At 38.2% G+C, this 26,981-nt stretch overlaps 1 protein-coding gene across 7 annotated transcripts; it reads left to right on the top strand.

Moving 5' to 3' along the window:
• The first annotated feature begins 144 nt into the window (after positions 1–144).
• Positions 145–26,088, top strand: IL18R1 (interleukin 18 receptor 1). 7 transcript variants are annotated; one of them, XM_042040049.1, is made up of 14 exons: positions 145–5,227; positions 5,873–6,035; positions 8,169–8,320; positions 8,664–8,734; positions 9,765–10,005; positions 15,634–15,811; positions 16,709–16,862; positions 17,363–17,425; positions 19,612–19,768; positions 19,951–20,084; positions 20,945–21,106; positions 22,670–22,828; positions 24,448–24,611; positions 24,710–26,088. In XM_042040049.1, exons 4-14 carry the CDS (start codon positions 8,686–8,688, stop codon positions 24,776–24,778), a joined length of 1,530 nt encoding a protein of 509 aa, XP_041895983.1. In that variant the 5' UTR covers positions 145–5,227; positions 5,873–6,035; positions 8,169–8,320; positions 8,664–8,685; the 3' UTR covers positions 24,779–26,088. The 7 variants fall into 7 exon arrangements, with proteins under 7 accessions (XP_041895983.1, XP_041895962.1, XP_041895944.1 ...); XM_042040028.1 differs by having other exon boundaries at positions 145–494; positions 24,448–26,088; XM_042040010.1 differs by having other exon boundaries at positions 145–5,061; positions 24,448–26,088.
• Positions 26,089–26,981: the final 893 nt, after the last annotated feature.

Here is a 26,981-nt window from a genome sequence, read left to right as displayed (position 1 = left end):
CTCCAAACCTGCTTCTTCTTCTTCTACTACTCCATATTCTGCAGTAAAACTAATTTGGGATGATTGGACAAAGAATTCCACAGTTCCTGGCTGTGTTACTGAATAATTGGTAGGAAAGTGAAAATAATGTACGTTTTTAGTAACCATTGGTTAAATTATCTTTAAAAGGCTGTGTAAATCTTGATAATTGGGCTTTCTGCTGCATTCTCTGCTCTGTGATGTGTCTGGGTCATGCTAGTGACTCTGTTTCTCTGATAAGACTTAATAAACAACTATCTAGCAGCAGTGAAGGCTGAAAGTCTCCATTTGTTTCTCAAACTAACTCCTGGCAAGGACTTTAAAAACTCTCTCCCATCAGGAGAGATTTCATTTATGCCACAGGCTGTGGCAGAAAATAATTCTTATTGTGGTTGCCAGCAGTGAACAAAATGGCCTTGACAGAAAGAAAAGGAGCAAATTCTGAGAGTGACAAAGAACATTTACAGGACCAGGGGGTGAGTATGTGACCACAACAATGACTAAAAAATGTTGCAGTTGTCACAGTTTCTTTTGTTATTCCTTGGTGTTTAGTAAAGAAATATGAGATATACATTAAAATGGATGTCTTTCTACAGATGTTATCATATTTGTGATGTTAGAGAGAAAGCACAAAAAGTACTGTGGAATATTTTTACAGCATCTTTACAGTGTCAGCACCACTGAGGCCACATCAGGAGTCCTGTGTTCAGTTCAGAGCTCCTCAACAGGACATGGACATTCTGCAGTGAGTACAACAAAGGGCCTTGAGTTTGGTGAAGGAATTGGAACATCTTTTCTGTGAAGAGAAGCAGAGAGAGCTGGGACTCTTTAGCCTGGTGAAGTCCCTCATCTGAAGGGAGGATACAAAGAAGGGGGAGTCAGGCTCTTCTCAGTGATGGCCATTGACAGGACAAGAGGCAATGGGTGAAAACTTAAAAAAGGGAGGTTCCCTCTGAACATCAGAAAGGGTTTTTTTTATGGTGAGGGTGGTCCAGTACTGGCACAGATTGCCCAGGGAAGTTGTGGAGTCTCCAGCCTTGGAGATACTAAAAAATCTCCAGGGTTAGATTCTGGCCAATCTTGGGCAGGGGGGTTGACGAGATAACTTCCAGAGGTGCCTTCAACTCTCAATCATTCTATGATATGCAACTTACACAGAACTTAGATTTTCAAAAACACTTTTTTGATTAAAATTGGCTATTTTTACACTAAGAAGTCTGCCTTCACAGAATAACAGAATGACAGTCTGCTCTGTGCAAAACAAAACAAAAACAAAACAAACAAACAAAAAAGTCTTCTTCCAACATAGAAATAAATAAACATAGAAATAATAACATAGGAATAAATATAGAAATCTTATAGAAGATTCAGTTTGGATGCTTTAAGCTTAAACTAAACAGCACCAAGGCAATTTTGTTGCTTAATTATATTGTCCACAAAGAGTTTTAATGTTCTTCAGTTTCTGCCCTGTGCTTCTCTGGTTTTGGCACCCCAAGGTGGAGAGCAGATTTGCTTTAACTTCTTTAATAGAGCAGAGTCATCCTGCCCTCTCCTGGGTGAATAGGGACCCAGAGATTCTGACCAGCTAGAAATCCTATAGGTTTGAGATTTTATGTTCCTACAGCTCACATGGTTGTGAAGCCCAAGAGACTGACCACTTAAAGGAAGTTTTTAGAAATTTTTGGAAGTTTTCGTAGCAAGCTATTACTTGTAGTATATGCAACATTAATTTCTTACTTTTCATTGGACAAAGCCTGTTTGAAAGATGATGTGTAAAATTGATAGTATATTCAATTGAATGTACAACTGTATGTTCCTGATTCTTTCAAGGGTTGGAAAACTACAGCTGTTGTTTTAGATACATATCATGCATGTCCAGCTGTGTTTTGGACAGTGGGAGGACACTGGATGCTGCATATCTTATATTGAGCAAGGTCTTTGACACAGTCTCTGTTAGATAGACAAATCCACAAAAGTGAGCAGAAAAACAGTGGGACTAAAGTCCCTGTGGGACCAACGCGTTGTGACCAGCGTACAAACCTCAGCTCACAGCAAATCACTAGAGACATCCCTCAGGGAGTGATACCAGTACCAGGACTGTTTAACATCCTTATTGATGACCTTGACAATGGGACAGACTGCACAACCAGTGGATTTTTAGACAGAAAATCAAACTGTGGGGGGATACTTGACCCACTGAAGCACAGGGCTGCTGTTTTGGACAGCAACAGGCTGAAGAAATGGACTGATGAGAAACTCACGAAGTTCAGTCCAAGGCATGTGCAAAGTGCTGCATCTGAGATGGAATAAACCCATTCAGCAACGCAGCCTGGAGGTCAACCTAACACAAAATAACTTTGTGGAAATAGACTGGATGTCCTGGTTGACACTAAAGTGGACATGATTCAGCAGTGTGTCCCTGTGACTAAGGCGACCAACTGCGCCCTGCACCTTACTAATGAGAATGTAGCTATGGAAAGTGGTTATTCCCTAGAATGCAGCATTTGTGAAGTCATCTCTGGGGCACTATATAAAGTTTTGGGCTCCCCAGTACAAGTGAGGTACTGACATATTGAAGTCCAGGGGAAGACCACCAAGAGCAAAGATCATACAGGGAGAGGACAAGAGGCCCTGTTTCCATCTACAAGAATCTAATGAAAAGACAGAGAGAATGGATGGAGCCAGACTCTTCTCAAAGGAGCACAGAGATAGGACAAAAAAGTAACTGGCAGTAATTAGAACATGAGAAATTTGTATTATGTATTAGGAAAAACAATTTCACCATCTGCATGGTCCAAAGCTGGAACATGTACCCAGAGAAGCTGTGGAATCCCCACCCTTGTAAGTGTTTGTGTCTCAGTTGTATGCACCCTGAAGAGGGGCTGGACCTGAGGACTCCCAGAGGTCCCTTCAAACCTGAATTACCCTGTGATGCTGTGATATGGAGGAAAGTTTGAAAGTGTCCAACTTTAGTATTTTAATATTTATGAGAAACATATGAGGCTCTAACAGACACATTTTCAGTTTGTAACCTGCTTTTTTGATATCAGGGGAAGATAATGCTGAAAAACTATTGAATATAATTTAACCTCTGCTAAGAATTAATATAACTTGTATATAGAGATAATAGGAGTAGTTTAAGAAGGACTACTGCCAGCTAACAGCAAACAGGTTTAAACCATGGTTACAGGAGTTGGATGTGTTGCAATTTCTGACGGAAATAGTTTCAGTTTTTCATTTAGCACCTTGGTATAGTTTATGTTGGATGGAAAGGAAGTGAAAAACTGTGAAGTAACAGGTCTTCCCTGATTGATCAGGTTGTCAGAGCTTCCTTCAACAATCTGTTTTCCAATATTAGTGCAAACTTTCATGTTCATCATGGCATTTTCAAAATTAAAATCTAAGCTGTAGCTATTTTTAGTCAAGTTACGTATCTATTACCAGACTAAAGTTTCTCTATTAAAATTGTATTAGTCAGAGAACTAAAAAGTGTGAAGTTTATTCTCCTTTCACATATATTCATGTATCACAGAGCTAGCTATGACAGTTGAAAGGACCAATTGAACACAGCTCTTTCTGCAATGCAGATTAAAGTTCAAAAAACTTGTGTTTCAAAAGAGTATGAAAGCACATGAGAGAAAATGAGAGAAAAGCTCACGGAAAATATTGCTGTAAAAGACTAAGTCAAAAAAAAGAAGTTTCAAAACTGTCACTATGAAGACTTACTCTGTGAAAGTAAAAAGCTGATGACATTTTACTTTATGATTTTATTTGTTGGCTGCTAAATAGTTTCCAGACTTTCTTATAAAATCATTATCATCTTTATGATATCTATTTTCTTTTTGGTTTTAAAATCAGGTACTAAGTCATAGAACCAAAAGCACTGTAAAATACCTTTTACACATTTTTAAAGTAGTTATAGTTAGTTTTATCCTTAGCTTACTTTCCTGAAATTGTGCTGATTTATGTTATCCAAAGGTCTGATTGTTGTTATATACATATTGTTTCAAATCTGTGATGAGGAAAAAAATGAGATGAGACAGTAAAACACTCCAGGGTTTCTTTGCTTCACCTCTGCAATGAAAATATGCAAGACAGCCAGCTCTGTGTAATCCCTCCCTCCTTTTTAGTGTAACCTGTTTGTTTTATGTCTAACGTGATCCCTCTTGTTGCAATTGGAACCTTTTGCATTAGGAGTTGTCCTGGGTAAAAAACCCAAAAAATAGCTGTCACCAAGCAAATTTCTGAAGATGAAAAGGGTGATATGAAAATAAAAGAATTCCTGAGGGAATGACTTTTTCCCACTGTTACCAAACTAACTTTATTTAGAAGTATAGTGAATTATTGAACAGTACTTAGCAGATAAACTGTCCATGTAGTTAACAAAGGCAAGCATTCATTTACGCAGGAACAGGACTCAAACAGGAAATATGCCTGTCAGAAACCCCTGGTGGAACCACAGTTCCAATGTATCAACGTTTGGCTAACAAGCCAACTCAACTAACGGCATGATGGCTTATTTAGAAGTGAATACATACACTCACTTTGCGGTAATGGAACTACAAAATGTTTCATGTCTTGAAAGTTTTCCTTATTCTCCCCATGAAGGGGATGGTAGCACAGAAAAAAATAGCACTCAAAAGGGGGACATTTCTCATAAAACCAATATAGAATCATGTCTTTTGCCTTGTCTATTTTCCTCCACACCATATTTTGTAATTTTTTTTTGTGGGATGTAATTTTTTTTTCTTTTTTTCTGTGTGTGTGTCTTTTGAGGTCTTTGCAGAATATCAACCTTTCAGTTTTAGCTCTTTGCACGTCCTCATTCTCAAACCAGGCAGCGAGGTGGGGAGGAAGCCGTAGCAGAGATCAAAGTTGGTATACTCAGCCCAATATACTCGTTCGTAGCACTCCGTCCTACCTCCACCACACTCCTTGGAAAAGTCCTACAATGGGCGCTCAGCAGAAAGGCGGAGGAGGAGGCGTTTCAGCTGAAGACAACGGAAGACAATCACCTCCTTACGGCTTTTCTTCCCCTGGAAGGTTGTGAGAAGGAAGGCACACGCACACACCCACACCCCCCTCTCCGTCTCCTAGAAGTTGATCATCACTCGCTCTGCTGGCGGGGCGCGCCTCTGGGTTTCCGAGGGCTGGGTGGCAGCACAGCCCCCTCGCCAAGCCGGGCGAGCTGCCTTGCTGCCGCAGCCAGGTAGGGCAGGGGCGGCGCAGGGCAGGGGCGGGCAGCGCTGGGGGAGGCAAGGGCCGGGCGCGGGCAGCTCCTTCTCCCCTCCCTCGCAACCGAGCGCCTGCCCCGGTCAGGGCATCCCTGCGGGTGTGCCCCGCGCCGTCCTCGCTGGCCGGGGATCTCTCCGGGGCACCCTGCCCGTCCCCAGCCCTGCCCGTCCCCTGCCCGGTCTCTCTCCCACCCAGCCACGCTTCCCTGTCCGCGGCACTGCCCGGCACTTCCCAGAACCACCTGGCTCGGACGCCTCTCTCCGGGGTCCGTTATATAATTTTTCCTCATTATAGAGCTGCCATAAACAGGTTAGCCCTGAAAATGACTTATTTCAACACACAGTCCCTGTCGCCGTGTCTGGGCTGTCTGCAGCCCTTTCCCTCACACCTGGGTGGCTTTGGAGGAGGATGGGCTCCTTCAGCGCTGTTGTAGGTGGTAGGAGCAAAAGATTATGCCGGAAACATTTGTGTATCAGCTCTCAAATGTCTCATTTAGAAAAATTATTAATATTAAGGACTTGCCTTTACCTTTCCATTAATACCAGCAGAAATGATTTTCTCACATCTCCCTCTTCTGTTTTCCTTCCTGCAATCCGCAGTTCTCTTTTCCTTTTTTCAGAAGGTTTTTCAAACTGAAATATCTATGCATTCACCTGCTGAGAGAGACAACTCTCTGTTTCAGTGATGACTAAAACTCAGAAGAGTTGTAAGTTCAAGTTGCAGCTCTCTGGAGTTTGGAAGACTCCCTCTCCTTCCACTTTCCACCTGGCAAGACTTGCATAGTAAGTAAACAGCTTTGCTTGTCTTCTTTGAAATTAAGACAGATTTTCATTTTTACCAAGAAATTGCAATCCTGGCAGAATGGTGCTGGGATCTAATATGTCTAAGACGACTGTTTGTTAAACATTTTTGTTTTCTTCATGAATGCTGAGAAAATTATGGCTCTGTGTAGTAATATTTAGAAAATACTTAAATTCCACAGGAATTCCTTAAAGAGGAAAGATTAGTGCTTTCCTCCCTTGACCCGAAGATGATTGTTAGAGCAGTCTCATGTTCAGAAGAATCTGTTGTGTTTTTTTAAAAAAGGAAGTCACAACCCTTCAGGACCAAATTGAGTTTTCCAAAAGTGTTGATCAAAATGAGTTACTTATCCAAAACAGAGGATCAGTCACTTCTGTGTATCAGCCCCACTTCATTTCAAAATCTTCTGGTGATTCTAGAAAAGTGGGGAATAATTTTAAGGCTGCTTAAATATATACAATTTTCTAATTAATGAGATATTGGTAATGCACTTTACAGAATTTAAACTTTCAGTTTGTTTAAAGTTTTTGTTGGTTTCACAGTGGCACAAGCATTTTTAAGAACCATATTTTATTATTAAAATTCCATCAGTGGTTTTAAACAGGTATAAAATTTATAAAGTGTGCTTAGAGCTATTGTCACTTTGATCCTTATAGACAATTGGTAATTTAACCAATTTTCATTGAAACTGTCATTTCCCTCTATTGCCTCAGCATTCTGTCCTTTAATACTTCTGTACTCCTTTATTAGGCAGAGAATTTTTGCTTTTACTTTAAAATAACTCTCAATTTTTTCCGAAAATTAAAATTCTTATTCTGTTTCTCAAAGATTATCTTTGTATTAGCTGACTTTCACTAAAAGCATTTTTCTTTCTTTTCATCTTCCCCCCCCCAACTTTTCATTGAGGAGTACTCAAACTGTGTGGCTCAAATGTAAACACTTTTAGCCTACAGTGAACAATTTCAGACAAATTGATCAGGTTCAACAGCAATGAGAGAGTAAGATTAAGGTCCTGTGTCTTGCTTTTCATTAGTCGTGAATCTTAAACCTGGTCATTACTAAATAGCTTCCATTATACTGTGTGCATTCAAACGAACTTCCACTGTGTGCTGACGTGATATACCAAAAAAGAACTGGATTTAGAGTTAAAAATCTGGTGATAAATGGTTTTATCTTTATGTAGTGGATCATAGTCTTGTAGTCTCTAACAGCTGTATTTCTTCTGAATGTGATAGGATAAAAAAGGAAAAAAAAGATTAGAGAAATTAAAGAGAGAGGCCCCTCTTTCCTTATGAAGTATAGGAGTTTGAATCTCCATGCGTAACAAGGAACTGAAATTGCTTGTTCCAGTACTCAGCATCCAGTCTCTTTTAGCTTTCTAAATCTGGATTTGCCTACCAGGCTGTCTGAAAAAAGGGATGTGAAACACTTCCTCCATCTCCTTACAGTGCTTTATGGGATGATGACACACTTGTAAAGAACTGAGAAGAAAGATAGGAGAGGGAGAGCAGCTACTCAGTTTGGTGTCATTCTGGAATACTGTGGGAAATGCAGTACCCTCTTGCCTCCAGACTCTTCAGGTCACAGGAACTTTCTGACTGTAAATCTCAGGGCAGTCTCTTACAACATTAAGTTTGTGCTTTCTCAAATTGCAACAGATTTACTTAATAAAAAAGACATGGATTGCTAATGACATTTCTTTTGGCAGATCTCTTAGATCTCTGGAGTACATCTTGTGTGCATGTGTCTCACTTGTCCATCCATGCTTGGGTAACACTGAGCAAGGTTGTCTGTTTTAGGTTCAGAGGCTGAACTGAGTTGTGTATCTAACCTGTCTGTTTTGTAAGCAAAACTGAGGCAGAGTCTCAGGAGTAGCTCTGTCTTTGGTTGTCAGTTAACCTGCTGTTCTGAGGAACCTCAGAAAGTGCTCCAAGCTGATCTTATTTAGTGGTGTTTTTCACTTGCCTTTGAAATCAGTTGACTACACATGAAGCAACTGAATATAGGCTGCTTCATGTCCTTCCCCCCAGTGGAAATGTTAGCACTCTTAGCTGGTGCTTATTGCCTCCACGGACCAAATTGTGAGAGAAATTACATGTCTCATTGTTTTCCAGCAGGCTCAAAGTTACCCATCAACATATCCAATCTGCAACATTGTGCTGTTCTCACTGAAGACAAGGGAAGTTTCCACTGGCTGTTTCCACAAGGTCCAGTCTTGCAAAGTCGTTCTCTTTGTGGAGAAAAAAAAGCACTGTCCTATCCTGTGGTAGGTATCTACTGGCTTGGGATTTGAGTGCTTTTGTAATACTGCAAAATGCATGCATTAAATAAGAAAATGGAAGAAGGAAGTCCTGCAGTGCTTTCTGAATTTGAAGTGAAATTGCAAAGAAAAATCTAGATACATTACCTGATGTATGAAAATAGCTGTTATGATAAAAATATGTAACTTCCCATTTGGAAATCCCTCTTCAGCACCAGGCAATAGTTACAATGCTCACATGCTCCAAGGAATGTTTTACTGCACTTGTGATGAACTGTGAATCTGTTTTTTTTTTCCTTAGGTTTTCAGAACAAACAAGAGAAATTCAGTTTCTTTTCTTTTTTTTCAGAAGTGAGAAGTAACTCAAGAAAATGACTCTGATGATTTTTTTGGTAATGTTTGTCATGGAATCTGCCACTGGTAAGTAAAAGTCTTCAATTCAAAAACAGAACCTTCAAAATATGTGCCAGCATCTTGACAGTTGCTTGGAGTAGGACAAGTTTTGTGTTTTGCAGCCAAGAACAAAAACTTAAAGGTTTGGCAATTTCAGCCCAGCTCCAGACTGGGGAAATTTGGTCCCAAATACCAAAATTATGAAATGAAAAAGCAAGGATGCTACCTGGAGAAACCTGATGATGTTGTATGTGACCATGACTGTGTGAAGAGACATAGCAAGCAAGAGAAAGAGTCTGCTTCTTTTTGTGCCATTCAGAAGTGTGGTCACAATAGGTGCTAAACAACAATAATCTCTGAGAACCTTAGGAGAAAGAGAGACTGAAGGCTGATTTTATTTTTGACTCTTAATGCTAGATCATGGTTCCTTTTCTGTACTTTTCATGACTTCTGTATTCAAAAGCAAATTTGAGAAATTTGTGCGGAAAGGCAGACTTAAAAACTAAATTTTACACACATAATCTCGTTCCAAGGCAACTTTCCAAAGATATCTGAAGTTTTTCAGAAATATATCTACATAATGATTCTGTTTTAATTAAGAAGATAAGGAAATACAAATGTTAATTTATAGGATCTGTGCTTTTATCTCAGACATATTTGTCAAGTCAAACCATATGTGAAGAACTTCTCCTTTCTCTTTCCATTTGTGGGAGCTGCTTTATTGTAGAGTGAGGCCAGATTCTGCCCTTTCAGAATTTTATTCTGACTCTGTGGAACTCATGTGAAAGAATCATAGAGATAGGGAAATGTCTTTTTGTTTTCAGCTGCCTTTTTCTTCTGGTATTGCTTTGGTAAGATAGAATAAAGGTGTGGAAAACTGAGGTTTTCAGAAAATATTGCAGGAATAAATAAATAAATGCTGCCAGACCACTTTGCTGAAAGAATTCTCTTTATAAGATACCAGCAGCACAGCAAATTACTTTAAAGTCAGGTTAATGTAATTTTCTGAAACAAGTATTTGGCTTCCTAACGTATCTTTTTTCCCCTTTCTCTGAAGAAAAGCTGTGCCCCCTTCGTGCCTCCATTGATGTTCTAGAAGGGGAATATTTTTTCCTTTGTTACCTTGAGTCAAGGCAAGAACATTTTCAGGAAGAAGCATACACAATAAACTGGTACAAAGAAAGTGCTGGAAAGCGGCAACTGGTAAAGGAAACACACAGAATTGTTTCACAAATGAATTTTCTGGAGTTTTGGCCAGCTGAACTCAGTGACTCTGGGAATTACTCTGTCATTCACAGGTGGGTACACATCAGAATGTATAAATGTCTTGCCTGTGCACATGTCTATGATGAAGATAATTTCTTTGTCTTGTTTTGTATAGATAGTGGCATCTATATAAAAGGGGCTCAGGGAACTGCATTAACTGCAGTGTCATTTCACACTTCATTTCACAATAACTATCAAGGTGAACTTTTAATATTTACAAATATCTATAAGGACTTTCAGCCTTTTAAATGTTCTGTAAACCTTTTGATAAGGCAGGTAGCATTTTTTCTGGCTTGTGATTAATTACCTAAGCAAAATGAGTGTCAGGCAGCCCTTCTGTCCCCTGACAAGGAAAAGGAAACATTTACTTGTCTTCTTCCCCAGACTTGTTCTTGCTTGCTGTGTTGAGCAGATCTCATGCTATGAGGCTTGCCAAATCATCTAGCTGTATAGTAAAGATTAAACATAGCATAGCTAAACTCTGCTTTCTGTTCAAACCTTTCCCTGCATGAAGCCATTCAAAGAACAAATTAAATAATTGCATTTGATTTCTTACTGCTGTAGAACATAATGAGTTAAAAGGAGAAATAAGGATGGGCCTCCATTATTTGGTGCCAGTCTTCACTGGAACACCTTAAAAGACTAAGGGACTAAATCAAAGGTTTGTTGCACGGAGTTCTTATGACTAACTTGCACTAAACCCATAATTCAGCATTTACAGTTGAAGCAACAATTCATTTGAAGCAGATTACCTTGCATGTAATGATTTGTGCTGTTCTCCAAGTAATAATTTTAAGGTTCTAGCCAGGTTTGTAAAGGTTACGGGACGCGGATACTGAAAAATGCTCCCCACGTTTCTCCAGAAATATCGCAGGCTCAAGTTCGATACTTTACAGTTCGAAGCTAGACTTCAATTGTTAACTTCCAAGTTAACTTGGAAGCTGCAATCTCCTTGTTTTATTTTTCCATGCATCATTACTATTATCTCCTTATTGATATTATTTTAAAAAGTAGTGAGTCATGGTATATGAAATGCAAAGTATTTTTAATCGAAGGGTAAATACTGAGAAAAATGTATTCATCTATTTTAAATTCAAGATAATTTTCATTAAGGATGATGAATATGGTAGTTTGTCTAGTTTGTTGTGCAGTTTTGTTGTGTTGATCAGTTGTCTACATTGTCTCTTCACAAAAAGAGCTATTAAATCTAAAACTCACTCTAATACCACCTGATCAGTGGCACAAAATGCAGACTGACTAATTTTGTCACGGGGAAAGATAGGCGGAGATCGTACCTGAATTGCCAGGCTACCAAAGGAGACTGCCACAAGGAGTCTAAAATACAGGACAGAAGAGAAGAGAGCTATGATAACCCCAGCCTTAATTCATGATCATTGTGGTTTTCTGATTATTTTACGGACTTGGAGTAATGACAGTAAATCCACAGTAAATCATAAGAATTCTATTAAGTTATTATGAAAAAGTGTAAACCTCAAAACTGAAGGAAACAGCCTTACATATAGAAGAAGGAAGTGACAGGAAAAGAACTGAAGTAAAACTATTAAAATGAGGTTTGTTAAAATAAGTAATTGCTGGAAAACATGAAAATATCAGAATCCTTTATGAAATGTCTTGATTTAGTAATTTGCTTAAGAGAGAAACTGAGCAAAAAAGTCTTGATTACATCAGAGCATTTGTTTGAAATTGAGAGTTTTGATTTTCTGCTTTTTTGTCTTGTGTTCTAGGACTATGTTAGCTGCTACATTTTAAAAATCAGTTTTGAAAGAAAGTATTTTTGCTTTGAGGAAAAAATTTCTTACTCTGAAACTCCTTGCCTTGCCTCGCCCTTCCCCTTGCCCTTCCTCTTGCCCTTCCCTTCTTCTTTTCTTTTCATTAGGCCCATATGAATTCTCATTTTTCTGTTAGGATCAGAATGATGCCAGAAGCTTGCAATCCTCCTGTGAGAACTCTTCACAGGTCTCACTGCTGGAACAACAGGCATAATGGATTTTAATGGGATCTTTGGCTTACTTCATATGATGGATTTCACTATTGGCAGGCAAATTAAATGAGTTATATTTCAGCAAATACAGAAGATTATTGAAAAATTTTTTTTCTGCAGAGACAGAGGATTTTAGCAGTCTCTGTAGGGAAAGATTGTGGGCTATTGTGGACTACTGAACTGGTTTAATATTTAATAAGAATGACTGAGTGGAATTAGTTTAATTTCAGAGTATTTATAGGAGGTTAAAGGGGTTACTTTTGAAAGAAGGTATGCTAAATATATTTTTATTTATCTTCTAAATTTTCAACTATTAATTTGGGGATAGGTATTTGTAAGCTGTATTGGAAATAATTTTTAGATTACTTATAACTGTTTAGGCAGTTTCAGGGAACAATGTGACAGCTACATATACTGCAGATTTTCAAGAAAAGAAGACAACATGACAGATTTTGCAAACTAATTAAACATAGGAATTTTTTTTCTGCTGTGTTACAACTGACAATATACAAGAAGTAAGAGGCGAAGGTGATCTAACAATGTTTTTATGGTGTTTTAACCACTTATTTTTTACTTACAGAGGAATCAGAAGGTTTACAGTTAACCTAGAAGTGTCCTGCTGAGACATATGTAGATAGCTGAAGTGTGCATATATGTGTGTTGATATGTTCACGTGTGTTAGTGCACTAGACTTAGGATGTTAATTCAGGAATCAATGGACATCACCTCTAAGCATGAATGTGCCCATCTTCAGCAACGTTCTTGCTGAAAAATTTCACATGTACTTGTAGTGAGTGTGGTAAGCAGAAAAAAACTGTGTCACAGGTCTTTGGAAAGATTTTTAATTTGTATGGGTGTTTTTTATAGCCTATATCCTGTGGTTGTCAAAGAGAAAAACAGAATACAAAAAAGCAGGTCATCAGGTTGCTCTGTTTTGGTGACCTTGAAACTGAGGGAACTTACACGTTCCTGAAAAAAACCCAAAACTACAGAGAACCATGATAAATACACGATAAATTTTAAAATCCTAATATTGTTCAATTTTTCAATATGATTAGAACAGTTGAAAGCTGTAGGAACATGCATTTGGAGTTAATACTGCAATTTGGAAAGCAGAGTGACAGTTTCTGCAGTAGATTGAAATATTGCGATAACACTGGCTTGCTGCAGTGAAATAGCTAAGGGATGACTTAGAATTGGTTATGTATCCAGTAAACTTAGTTTATATTCTCTAAGGGCTTTCACTTCCCTGTATCATCTTCTGAGCCAAGCTAGATTTTGTTGTTCCTTCTTGGTGGGTTTGTTGGGGGAAGATTGAAAGTCTGTTAAACCAGAAATGATTTGTTCCTGACAAAATATCACTAAAGACTCTCAACAAGTAAAAACCAGGATAAAAATATAACAATTCAGACACTAGCAGTTTAAAAAATACACCTAAATGCCTTTTTTTTTATATATATTGAAAACCGTTCTATATGGCAGGCAACTAGAAATGATGCAAGACAAATTAATCTTTGTTTGCATAGGTATGGTTTTAATACCTTCCAGGGACATTCTCCTTGCCAGATTTTGGCTCATCAGGTAGAATATCTTGATCCACTTCGAGTGATTTCCCCAAACAGGATCACAGAAGAAACCCTCTGTGGAGTGACAGTGCTGAGGGGAACATGTGGCTTTACAGATCCTTTTCTTTCATCTGCTGAATTTAGAGAGTAAAATCATATGCATTTCATGGCTAGATCTGTAAATTGCTTCTCTGACAGTATTCAGATTGGTAGAGTGATGCCTAAAGAAACACACAGACTCAGTGGAATTAATTTGATATAATGTTTATGTCTACACCTAAACTTATCTTAGGTACCTTTACTGTCAGGGAGAGAGAGGCCTTTCTGGGCCACAGATTATCTTGTCCTAAACCAAACATAAAAAATAGGTCATATAAACTGCACTGTAACAGGTTGACTACTGACTGTGGTCCCACTGCTGACTGTGATTAGTAGCTCTGATTTAAATGTGTAAATATGATATTGAAGAATAGGTGAGAAGGACTCCACCCACTGTGAATACCCATGCAAGCTTATCTCTGATGGAAAAGTTTTGGTAAGGCTTTTCCTGTTTGTAACAGCATAGGTAGCTGATTTAGAAACCAAACCACGATGTTTTCGTTTAAAGAGTCAATTACGAGTAATAAACATCTCAAGTGAGTAAGGAGAACCTGTGTAGGTTGAAAAAGGGCTACAGTGCAAAGAGGGTGAGCAGAATACATAAATACATTTGTTTAGGGGGCTTAAAAAGCAGAAAAGAAACAACCCAAGACTTGGTCTAAATTCATCATAAAAATGATGTCCTAATAGCTCTTCTGAGTCCTGTACACTCAAAAGGCATGTCAAGAATGGTATTTAAGATGATGTACTCACCAGGGATGCTTCTCCATTCCAACTTCTTTGTCCTCTTGGCCTTTCTCATTGAAACAATTCTTGACCAGTTGCACTTCTGGAAGCAATTTTTTTTTCTTTTCTTGGAGGCAGAAAGATTCAAACATATTTATGAAGATATGACTGACATCGGAGGGAAGTGCTCTGTGATTGCTGCTTTTTCTTTGTCAGGCCCTGCTTGTTCAGAAAACAAATGAGAGCTTTATGCACTAATTGCAAAATCTCACCCATTAACTGTCAGAATCTCACCCGCTAACTGACAGCAACATATGGCTTTCTCTTAAGCTCTAACTTTGCCAAATTTAAGTCAAAAGTCCTCCAGCTTCCTTTCCCTTGGTAGTCATGTATTTGGATATATCAGTGAAATAACAGCTATAATCTGATTCTTTCAAGGAATATATGGATAGAACTTAGTAGATATCTAAATGACAATCATCAGCTCCCAGATATTCAAAAGAGGTATTTTTTGAGCATATTTGTGTGATCTTTTCTAGACACTGCATGGGATGTGATGCCTCTGCTGCAGAAGTGGTAGTTCCTGACTCTTCCAGTCAGCCTGGGGTGCTCAGCTACTGTAGATCTCTGAGCAGTTCAGACTCAAAAGACAAAGAGATGCACCCTTTCCAAAATGCCTTGTTTTGCAGACATGCTTGAATCCATAAATGATGCTGTGATTCATGAGACTTGTGGAGTTTAGAAATATTTCCAAAATATCAGTGACTATCTGCAGAGTATCAAACAATGATTAATGTTGCTTTATGAACCATATCAGAGTTGCCTGTCTTATCACTTATTTTACAAATATATTTTTCAGTTATGGCTTTTAACCTTAGCAACACTTAGGAAATTAAGCCTGCAGGATCTTTAGCTGATTCAAGGTCCAAGATTCTTTGATGCTCTCATGTAACTGTTCATGATGTCACAGACAGTTGCATCCTTGTTCAGGTCAATGTAGCATATATTGTCATGTTCAATAGATATAATTGTATTGTCAAATGTTTTGCGGTAGTGCATTTAGTTCAGGTAACCTGTTTGGTTAAAGGAAATAACACTTATTTGGGAGTGGGAAAGTATAAAGGGGAATAAAAATAATTAGGTCACTGTAGATGTACTTTTTACCTACCAGATGTATTTGAGAATTTATTTGTGTTTTGTAACTCACTAAGCTGCATAATTTTTAAAAGCTCCTAAAACTGATTTTGCTTTATCTTTTTTTTTCTTAGCAATGGAAAACAAAATTTAACAATTCAAAAATGGACCTTGAATGTACTTGAAAGAAATAAAAGTAGCTGTTTCAACAAAAATCATTTGACTACAGAAATTAAAAGTGCTGGAACTGGTCATTCACTGAAATGCAGTGATTTGTCCATCTATGAAAATGAGAGCATAACATGGTACAAGGTAATTACTGAAACAGTGTCACTCAAATCATTGCCTATAGAAACAAAACATCTGATTACAGGAAATATTAATTGCAAATAAATTTTTAGAAGCATCTACAAACATTGTAAAGCTTTATTTTCTCATGGGATTAGGGCAAAAAACTTTAGACAGGTACGCAAAACAAAGTTTTTGTCTGCCCTCAGATTTGTTAAAAAAATACACCTGTTTCAGAAGTTGTTAAACTCGTGGTTTGGAATGTGCATGTCTGTTTGCTGATTTAGGCAGCAGCTGGTTTAGCCAGCTGCCACTTTGCTGATACAGATATTGTACTGATGCTAAATGAGGTGCCAAGATTTTTATTTTACAGTTGGCATGTACTTGTAAAGTAATTACAAACTTTTCAATTTTTCTGTTTCTGAACACTTTTTACATGTGTAACAGATCCAGTTCTGTTCATTTTTTGGCAAGTCATCACTTTGAGAAGTGCTCCTTATTCCTCTCAGGTCTCCTGGTTGGAGTAATAGACCCTGTTCACTCCAAGATCTATCAGTTTCTGGAAGAGATTTCGACTATTTAGTAAAGGCATCTGGAGTAACCTGGCAAGAATGAACTACAGCCCTGTTTTCTTGTGTTTCAGGGCCTGGGATGATGGGACCATTGATGGATAGGGCCATAGGTCGTTATATTTTCCTCAGTTGCAATGTTCTCAACTTCTAATGGGTTAAATGTTCAGATGTGGCATTTAAGTGACCATGAGTGAAAATTGGGTGCACACCTCTTTTGGGTCAGACACTTGTCATTGAGACAGTGAAAAGATGATGGTGATACTTGTGTCAAAAAAACCTCATCATTTCTTCAATGTTTTGAATGCATGTTTGCTACAGAATAGTATTTTCTGGTTTTATTTTATTGCAGGACTGCAAGAACTATGAACATGAAACAGAGAGGGAACTAAATTTTAGAACCCTAACAGTACAGCACTCTGGGATATATACCTGTAAAATTTTAATCAGTCATGAAGGAAGGATATACCACAGCACAAATACAATTAAACTTGTAGTAGAAGAAGGTAAGAAAGCTTTCTAAAATTTTGAAGCATACTTTTTGGTTCATTTTACTATGGAGATTTTTCATTGCACTTCTCATTTGATAAATATATACCAAGGGGAACAAGTCTGGTAATCTGAACTACTTCAGAATAATTTGAGAAGTAAAAAAGCAGAAGTTAAGATGAAATATAACCAATTTTGGAAGATGTATTTAGTATGTTTTCCCTGCAGTTTTATTTTTTTTTCAAAATAGCTGCTCTAAGTAAGTTATTTAAACTTACTGAGAATTTTACACAAGAGCCTTTCCAACCATTGCAAATTGTACTCTGTATTTATATGTATGTGAAAAAATTCAACAAGACATACTGGGTTTTAAACTACTCAGTAATGCCAGAATCCAGATATTCTGTGAATTAAATTGAATGTTCGTGATTAATTTTAGATATAGAGCACGTATGTAACTTCTACTATGGAAGAATGTAAGTAAGGTTTTACTTCAATAGCCGTACTTCTGTTTTAGATGCAGCAGAGGCTGTAACTTTGGAGATAGTTGGACATCATGAAGAAATTGAAACAGAAATAGGTATGAAATAACACAAAAATGTTTGTGTAGCTACTCTACCTACAGGCTTTTGTTCTGATTTCTTTATGGTTGATGGTCTGGGTAAGTATAACCAAACTAAGAATTGTCTGTGCATCATCCTGTATCTGATCTAACCTCACATCTGGTAATGTTTTGCCTAGTGTATTACATGATTGATATACAAGTACCCTAAATGTACCCTTTCAGAGAGGCAGAAGCTGAGGTTACTGCTACAACCTGCAGGAGAAAGTGGTGGTGGTGGTAAAACATCTCTCCATGGCTTTCTTTTGTAGATAGCAAAACCCATGAAGCAATGTATAAAAGATGTATGGTTTACTCAGTGAACAGCAGTAATGAGTAATCACCTGATACCTGATGCGGTCGAAAATGTTATTCTCAGGGAAGTGAGAAGTGTGAGGTATGACGGTCCTGGCAATGTGTGCATGAAGATCTGTACTGTCAAGAGACCTTATCTGTGCTTCTAGCTGGAAGTAGGTTAGATAAAATGATCTGCAGGCTTCACACAGTCTTGGGCAGGATCCAGGAGTTTGCGATTGAGGCTATAAATAATTTTTAAAAACAGAAATTTACCTGTCTTTTTCCTCTCCTGTTCCTGAGGCTTCTCTCTTCTGGGTAGCTAATCCTTCCTTTCCAAAGCTTATCTCCTCTGTGGCTCATACCCATATCTCATTTGCTCATCTAGGACCTCAGATATTAATTTTGCTGCCTTCCTGCCAATACTGCTTGCTAAGTCCTTTTCCCAATGGTAGTATCCCAATCCTATGGTTCCTCATGCCTTCCAAACTCCCAGTACACCCTTCCTGCACATTTCTGTCTCGTTACTGTGCTTGTCCCAACCCTTAGCAGTTAGAAGGGTCTGGCATCATATACATATGAACTACCTGTCTTCCATCCCTTTTCTGCCTTGATAAGATCATTTGATAAGGTCATTGAACTCCCTGCTGAGTGATGAGACAGATGGCATGGCAGAGAGGGAAGGGAATTTAGGATGAGCCAGGTCCATGACCTTTAACATCTCTCATTGTTTAAAATGGCGTTCTATAATATTTGCCTCCAAATAGGTCTTGTATATGCTGAAAATGCTAGAGTTGCAAGGTCAATGGTACTGGAAGTTTTGGTCTGTGCAACTGTAATTTGGATTTCTAAGGCCTGAATCTGTGATGGCCAGATTTTCAGCTGGATCTTGCTTTGAAGGTTCTAGAAGTCTCTGACAAATCTTGAGAAGTCAGTTTTATGTGCTCTTAGAGAATTGCTGTGCAGACCTTGCTTACTGGAAAGTATTTGTGCATGATGCCCTGAACAAAGACTAACATGCACTTTTCCTGGCTTAATAAAGGGCATTCTGGGTGTATTCCCTGGAAATGATGCTGGAATAGCCTAGATGGTTGCAGCTAAATCCAGGTCAGGCTTCCCATGGCAGAGTTTAAAAAATCTCACACTCCAGAGCTGCAGTCTTCTGCCCTTATTTTTTCCAAGTGTCCAGTTGTCCTTTTAGTTTTGCAATTTCTTAAAACTATCAAAACCTTATGGGGTTATTCCTGTCAGTTACAGTTAGTGCTTTGAAATGGGACAAGTAGCTGACTGAGTAAATGACTTGTTCATGTATTCAGGAATTTTCAGTTGTGATACTGAGACGATAATTTTCTCTGTGCATGTTCAGCCTGGGCTTTGGTTTTATTCAGTAATCATATATAGTTTACCTGTTACAATGAATTAATTGTTGTAATTCCCCTTACCAGTTACTTACTTTTACCTGGCCCTGGAGCACTGGTGACAGGTTGTCCTCTTATCTTCTCAGCCTGCGGAGCACTGTCTAGTTTATAGAATCATAGAATATCTGAAGTAGAAGGAACCCATAAGCATCATCAAGTCAAATCCCCTTTAGTTCTCTAAAGCCTGAAATTCTCAGGCCTATTTAAACTCACCTGGCTGTGATGATTTGTCTGAAAGAAAGCAATGCATGACTGTCACTTTGCAACAGTGCATGATTGCTGAAGACACCACCAGTGCAGGTGTAACACCTGTAAAACATTGAGAAGGGGCTATGAAATCCTGAAAGGTGCACAGCTCATAGGATATGTTGCCTGGAAAGCTGACATTTTCTTGCACTGTGTACATGAATACTACTTCTCACTAGATCTTCTCACGTTACGCTTTTTTTGTAGGTAAAGAAGAGATACTCAATTGCACAGGTTTCTTGGGTTATTATATGCAAGAAGATGCCAGCCTCTACTGGTTAATTAACCAAACGTTTCCAGAACAATGCACAGGTATCCCTGAGAATGAACCTTCAGTATGTGAAGAAGAGTTCAAAAAATTACAGTAGGTTTCCTGAAAATCCTGCATTTAGTATGTGATAATGTCCTACACTTTGTGGAACTGCAAATTCAGTAAAACCACAGTCTGAGGGTTTTCTTTAGAACCTTTCCCCTCAAAATCTGCCTCTCAGGTGGTTGTAGGTTTCTGTACAGATAGGGTTGCTAACACCATTCCTTATGTTGCAGGTTGGGAAACAAGTTCTATGTCACAAGGCTACTACGGATTAAAAAAGTAAGAGATGAGGACATGCATCATAATTTCACCTGCATGTTGCAAGCTGATGAAAGCACACAGATAAAAATAGTAAAATTGAAGAAAGGTATGGCCTAATCTAGAAAGAATTTATTAATTTTTATTAAGTAATTTTATTAATTATTAATCATGCCAGCCTTCTCAATCCTGAGGGCAGGGTACTCATTTCAAAACACCACTCCTAATATGTCTGTCCGCTTATGAAGGCCCTCATCCATCTGGTGCTGGACATAACAACCCCTGGGTGATTCCTCCTGCTTTCAGACAGGGGCAGAAGTAATCCAAAGCAAAAGAAATGCTGACTACAATGAGCATGTCTTGACAGTGCCTTCATAAAAAAATTCACAAAGATTAAAGTGTTAAAAATCTGCATTTGGAACTAAAAACCCAAAGATAAAATAATAATAATAATAATAATAATAATAATAGTAAAGAAAAAGAAAAGCCTGAAAGAGACTGGAGAAAAAACATACAAAAATATCTCAGCCAAACAGATTAAAGGGAACATTAAGGACTTATGGATGGGACTGAGAGAGGGGTGAAAGGTAGATAACAACAGGAAATAATAAAGAACCTTAAGGAAACTCATCACAAAAGTGAGTGACCATCAGTTTGGGATGCTGCACATCTATGAGGATCTGTAGTGTCAGTCTTGATCTCACATAGCCTGCACACACATAAATGAACTGTATGTGATTGTGTGCAGGATTGTTTCTCCAGTTTTTAGAGTAATCCATGTTGTGTAGTTCCCCTTCATCTCAGGACTAGTGGCATGTGTATGTGCTTGAAGCATTAGCAGGAAAGGATTCCCATCAACATTGTGGTTTTTTTGAGATGATTTGTAGGTGTCATCAGTATTGGATACAGTAATCTTGTCATATAATACTCTTTGTTAAGGCTATAATTTGCTGCTTTTCTGTTTTACAGGGAAGACCCAAGACCTACCTGTGCACATATTTACCACTGGAATGGTCCTTGCTCTGCTATTTCCGTTTGTTGTTGTAGCTGTGGTGTTTGTGTTTGTGATGTTTAGGGTCGACTTTGTTCTATTTTACAGAGATACATGCAGAAGAGATGATACTGCTGGAGGTATGATTTTGCTAATGCTGACATTGAAATAAGTGTATTGATTAAAAAATAATTTCTGGTAGGTTCTATGAAAAAACCATCTTTGATGAAGATAATTTTTTTATCTTAAATTCAGGAGCAGTGTGAGAAGAAACAAAGAATATATAAAAGAGAACTTGATGGTCAGGTGCTAAAGTGTGTTGTTATATACATGTGGCAATGACAGCAGATAAACAGAGTGAAGAAGCTTCCTATGGAACACGCAGTGGAGAGGATGTCAGCTGTTCAGATGAGCTCTGTTCTGACATGTTCTTCATCACAAAAGTTGATAGGGGTGGAGAAATTTGCAGTTGTCTATTTGTGATGAGGATGAACACTCTGGAGCTGTCAGATGGATAGACTGACACAATTTTTTTTCACCTCACTGATGCCCTTCAGTAAGGTGAAGGTTAAAATGTTCCCTTGACTGTAGAGGCCATTGCATGTTTATAGGTTTGTCACTACGTGCACTTAAGGAGAGCTGGAGTGCACACTACCAGTATCTTAACAGGCACGAGCTCTGTGACCTTCACAGCAAGCAAGCCTGACAATTACTCAATTTTAGGAATTATTTTTCTGAAAATTGCAGTGACGAAACTTGCTGTATATATGGGTCTGATTTTCTTGGCCTTTCTTTGTCTCTAAATCAGCTTGAATATAACTTGAATAAACAGCAGTGGTTGGAGATTTTTCAGTAATGGTTGGATGTCATTTATGCCTGCCAGTGTTATTTATCTAGTTGTTGATGTCAGCTATCACAGTGTACACTGAGTTACAGGGACAATCTCTGAGATCCTGGACTAGGCCACCCTGGAGGAGCTGCCTGTTGAATACTAGGCAATGGATTGCCTATTCCTAGAGCTCTTGAAGGTGTAGGGTTTCATGGACTTGACTTTGTGTTCTCTCTTATGTGGTAAAGTATTCAGAAAGGGAAACAAAGGAGTGCAGTTTAAGAAGAAAAGCCACGTGTGCTGGTGTATCAATCCTGATAGTTGCTCTGGGGCAGTGCGGTGGACCCGGCCTCTGGATTGGTCTTTGATTTCCCAAACCATGACCAGACAAGGCATACTCTCGTAACAAAAAAAATTAACTGTTTTTTTCTCTCTTTTGCCAGTACCCATTCTACTTGATACTCTTAGACAAAGTGTAAAATAAATGTGGAAATCTGCGATACCACATAAATAGCAATTTTATCAGGTTACAGACACATTTTTTGCTTCCCTTCATATCTTGAGCTTCACAGGTGTGACATTAATTGGTTAAATTAATCTGATTTTATTTAAAAAGCACTTTAATGTAGAAAGGTAATGTTCTCAAGTATTTGCCAAATGCAATCAGAATCTTTATATCAAAATTAAATTTCTTCAGGACATTTTTTGAATCCCATGAAGAGTGTTTGAAGACTTTTCAGAGTCTTCAGAAGAAAGAGCAGGAGTTTCTAGATGCTTTGCTACTGAGACACTAAGTTTGAAAACCAGAATAATGAATCAGATACTGGATTTCTAATGGTTGATAACAAGACAACAATTGGTGATTTCGTTTCAGATGGAAAAGAATATGATGCATTTGTGTCTTACCTGAAAGACTGTGCTTCTCCCATTGAAGAAGAGAGAGAATTTGCTTTGAAGATATTGCCCATGATATTAGAAGAAAACTTTGGGTACAAGTTATGTATATTTGAGAGGGATGTATTCCCTGGAGGAGGTGAGTGTATTGAATATTCTTGTCATTGAATAGGCTCATCAAGTTCACAAAAAGGTAAAGTCTATAATTAGAAGGAATTCTGCCATGTGCTGTGCATTGAAAGGATACAGTTTTCATTTAATCTGGACTATGTGCATGCAAAGTTTGCTTGCAAACATTTTACATGTTTTGTAGTTACATTTATTAATTAATATACACTTACACACATATGCACACATATATCACTAATTACAAAGACCCAAGATGAAAGAGCAAACATCGAGAAGGTTAGGGTGAGGACACAGAAGGTGTCAGATATTTCACAGTAATAGTGCTTTTGCTCTGCTTTTGCCGAGGGCCAGTTAATGTACTCACATTTACTGCACAGAGCAGCTGGTGTTTCTGGTACTAATTATTCTTAGGTAACTTATATGTTTGCTGTATCTTCAGTGTGGTGGTTGAAACCATATTCTGAATGAAATGGGTGCCATAACAAAATAGAAATAAGAAACCGAATTTTGTTTGGCCTATGGATGTATCTGACATCTGCTTTTTGCAAATGTTTGGATAAAAGGTATTACAAGTTTCCACTTAGTCCAAAGATCTAGTTGAGGAATAGAATTTCATTGTTCAAACCACAGAACAATAAGATCAGTCACTATCCTTCATTAAACAGGATCTTGTCTCCTTATATCCATTCCTGACAAATTTTTCTAACCTGAGAGGTGCCACAGCTCTTGCAAGCCTTTTTTTTTTTAACCTATTCTCTTTCTTTAAGTACTAAAAAAGTGTTTACTGACATCTTTCAATAGTTTCAGCTTATTTCCTTTTCTCTGGCCTGATCCATTGTGAACATGGAAAATAGAATATTTCCTTCTTTTTACACGATCCTTTGGTGTTGTAATACCCTTGTCAGCCTCTTTTTACCCTCAGTTTTCTCTTCATTAGGTTAGTTCTGCAGTTTGCTTTGCCTTTCTCTACAAGTCATGTTGTCCAGATCTCTGATTTATGCAGACTTTGTCCCATGGTGCTAAAACAAGCACTGGAAGCTGTGCATGAAAATTCAATTTGATGTTTAAAGGGTATCACCATTCACTTTCATTCACCACTTTTCATGCCAAAAGTCATCAATGTGAAACACAGTTGGAACTCCTTCTGCCATCACATGCTGGTCTTCTTCACCTTGGATTACTGGAAATAGATTTGGATGTTTGATGTCATAAAGGAAGGTGCAACCTGAGGGTTACAGAATACTTGGTGAGAGGTTGCTGTTTGTGCCTTTCTGTGGAATCACTCCAATGGTATCTATTAGGAAAGAGCAAAGAGATGTCTGGTTGGGGGGAAGTTAGATTTTGCTGTCACCTTCTATCCATGTGACTACTGCCAGACAGCTGTCTAGGGTAGATGAGATTATTAAGTAGGTTTATATCTGCTCTAGAGAATAAGCTTTGACCAATACTGAGTTAATTTTCAGAGACCCGTAATCTTTTATACACATTAATCTCTTCAGAAGGGCAAGATGCTTAAATGTCACTTTATAAGAGGGACATTTCTGGTACATATGTGAATTTAAAAGACAAGTCGATTCATTGCCTATCTTTTCAATTGAATTTAACAATAAATTTATCTTTAATTTGCAGCGTTTGTTGATGATATCAATTCATTCATTGATAAAAGCAGAAGATTAATCATTATACTGAGCCAGAACTACGTTTCTGACAGAGCCATATATGAACTTGAGAGTGGACTGCATAAAGCCCTAGTTGAAAGAAAAACTAAGATCATATTAATTGAATATATGCCTGTAAGTGACTACAATTTCTTGCCAGAATCACTGTCACTTTTACCATCAAAGAGGGTGGTGAAGTGGAAAAAAGATAAATCTCTTCCTGTGAATTCCAGATTTTGGAAAAACCTTCGGTACCTCATGCCGGCAAAGCCTATCAAGATAAAGACCAAAGGGCACTGTAATAATCTTGGCTTAGGCTCAGAAGCTGCTCAACCACAGACTGAGGGCTGTGACTTTAACACAGTTGTATAACAATTCTGGAGACAGAAGATGTAGCAGAAAACTGTATGTTTTGCTAACTAATAGAACCAAATAAACTAATATTTTGGGAAATAGTGTTGATTAAGAGGCCAGCTGTGAGATCTGAGAAGAACACAGAAGTTGCTGCAGTGGCCAGGATGATGTTAACCCCAATCATTAAATCTTATTCCAGAGAAGGTTTCCTCAGCAATCTACATAAGGAGCAGAAGTTTCATTCTGCTTAGGACTTACCATGTGGCATGAAGCACAATGAAAAATATTTTTATTTCACAGTTTTCAGTAATGTAGAATGCTACTTGTTTTACTTGCATATACTTTTTGAGGCTCTTCAACAAATAAACCAGTACTTACAATCTCCTATTGTTAGTTAGATGCTCTTTGTTTTGTATTTTGATGTTTTCTAAGGATTCTAATTGTAAGTAGGCCCAAATAACTCCCGTGTTAAAGAGCTTGGCATGCAGGCTTTGGACAACATCAAGCAGAAAAAAACCTGAACCAACAGAGAAAAGGGAGGTTAGAAAGAGTAGGGCAGTTTTGGATGGTTTAATGCCCTCTATGAGAATCAGCCACTTTAAATTGAAATTGAATTTGCCGTGGATGCCCCCTCACCTCAGCTTGGAGAGACAATGTGACTGCCTATACGTGCTACGCCTCATGAAGCTGTACCCTAAAGCCTGTGACACCATACAGAATTTGGCTGCCCTGAGATTTTACAGAATAACAGAGGATTATACATAAGGAAGGTTGAAAGCTAAATGGTATTAACTCCAAAGTTCTTTGAATGCCAGCAAAGCAGACACACTTTGAATGATTCAACATCTGTAAAAGGAGAAGTATTTTTGCACAGAAGGGTATCATGACACCATCACTTAATCTCTGTGGGTGATCCTCACTGCCTGTGATGCAGTGGAAGAGGGAGACAAGGGAAATTAAGGATATGCATACTCATACTAATGCCAGATGTTGTTCTTATTGCTCTTATACCCTGAATTACTGACATTTATCAGGGCTTGGAAATGCCTGCTTTCTCCTTGCCAGTCCGTAGAGAAAAGGAACTGCAAATATTACTTTTTTAGACTGTAGTTGTGATGATTTGCCTGATCATGTGTATGTCAATGTATAAGTGAAGTCACATGATAGTTTGTTTGAGGTAATGGGTCATTTCAATGATTTTTATTGTGGGTTTTGTTCACTTTTGCACTTAATAAAACTTTTAATTTCCCCTTCTCCACATCTGTGGCTTCCATTTTTGCTGCAGTTAGACAGAAGTAATGTTGTGAATGTGTGTTTTAAGGTCACTTATAGAATCACGGACATATGTCTTGGCAAAAGCTGATTTAGTATAAAAGTGAAAGGCTGAAAAAGTTCATTGGCAAGGTCCACTCTACTACTTACTAGATGGCTAAAGCAAACAGACAAAAATCAGACTAAAACCTAAAATCAATCAATCTAACCCCAAAGTCAACCCAAAAATTATCTGTGGGAGTGGAGGGAACAAAAGAGTTAGGGTAGGAAAAGGTAAAAAGGAATAAGGAAGACTTTCCCATTTAGGCACAAGGTTCAAAGCCACAGCTAAACCGAGCCACAGTCTTGACCAATAGTTTAGGCCTAAAGATTTAGCAGCACTCAATCGATAACTTAAGTTAAACAATTTAACAAAAGATTAATATAGAATTGACTACAGCATGACAGTAGCTCATTTACAGGCCTAGCTTACAAATTTAAATACCTTAGGAGAGCACCATTCATAGTACATTTGCTACAGAATATTCACACTCTCATGCCCACAGACCTAGAGAAATATATATAAGGTATACCTGTGAAAAATGCCCCTCGAATTCAGTGATGTGCTCACATCAGATGCCTTTGCATCTTCTCAATGGACAAAGAGTTGAGCCTTGAGCAGTGGGCGTGTCAGCCCAGGATCTGCTGTCGTCTGGTGATCCTCCAAATATAGCAGGCTTGAGAGTTCACTGGCTCTGAGAAGGAGGTTGCTGGTTGCAGCTCACTGTGGTCCAGGAGAGCTCAAAGGGTCCTACTTAGGACTGCTCTTTATAGCATTGAAGAGAGTAGGCTTTGGTCATAGTAATTTTCCCTCCTGGCCACAATTTGGGTTGGAAACTT

The sequence above is a fragment of the Corvus kubaryi genome, unplaced genomic scaffold (genome assembly GCF_017639235.1).
Source record: "Corvus kubaryi isolate FWS band 111438036 unplaced genomic scaffold, C.kubaryi_AGA036_p1.0 133, whole genome shotgun sequence".
Lineage (NCBI taxonomy): Eukaryota > Metazoa > Chordata > Aves > Passeriformes > Corvidae > Corvus > Corvus kubaryi.
Note: the sequence above shows the minus strand (reverse complement) of the source record. Positions and strands in the feature narration are given on the sequence as shown.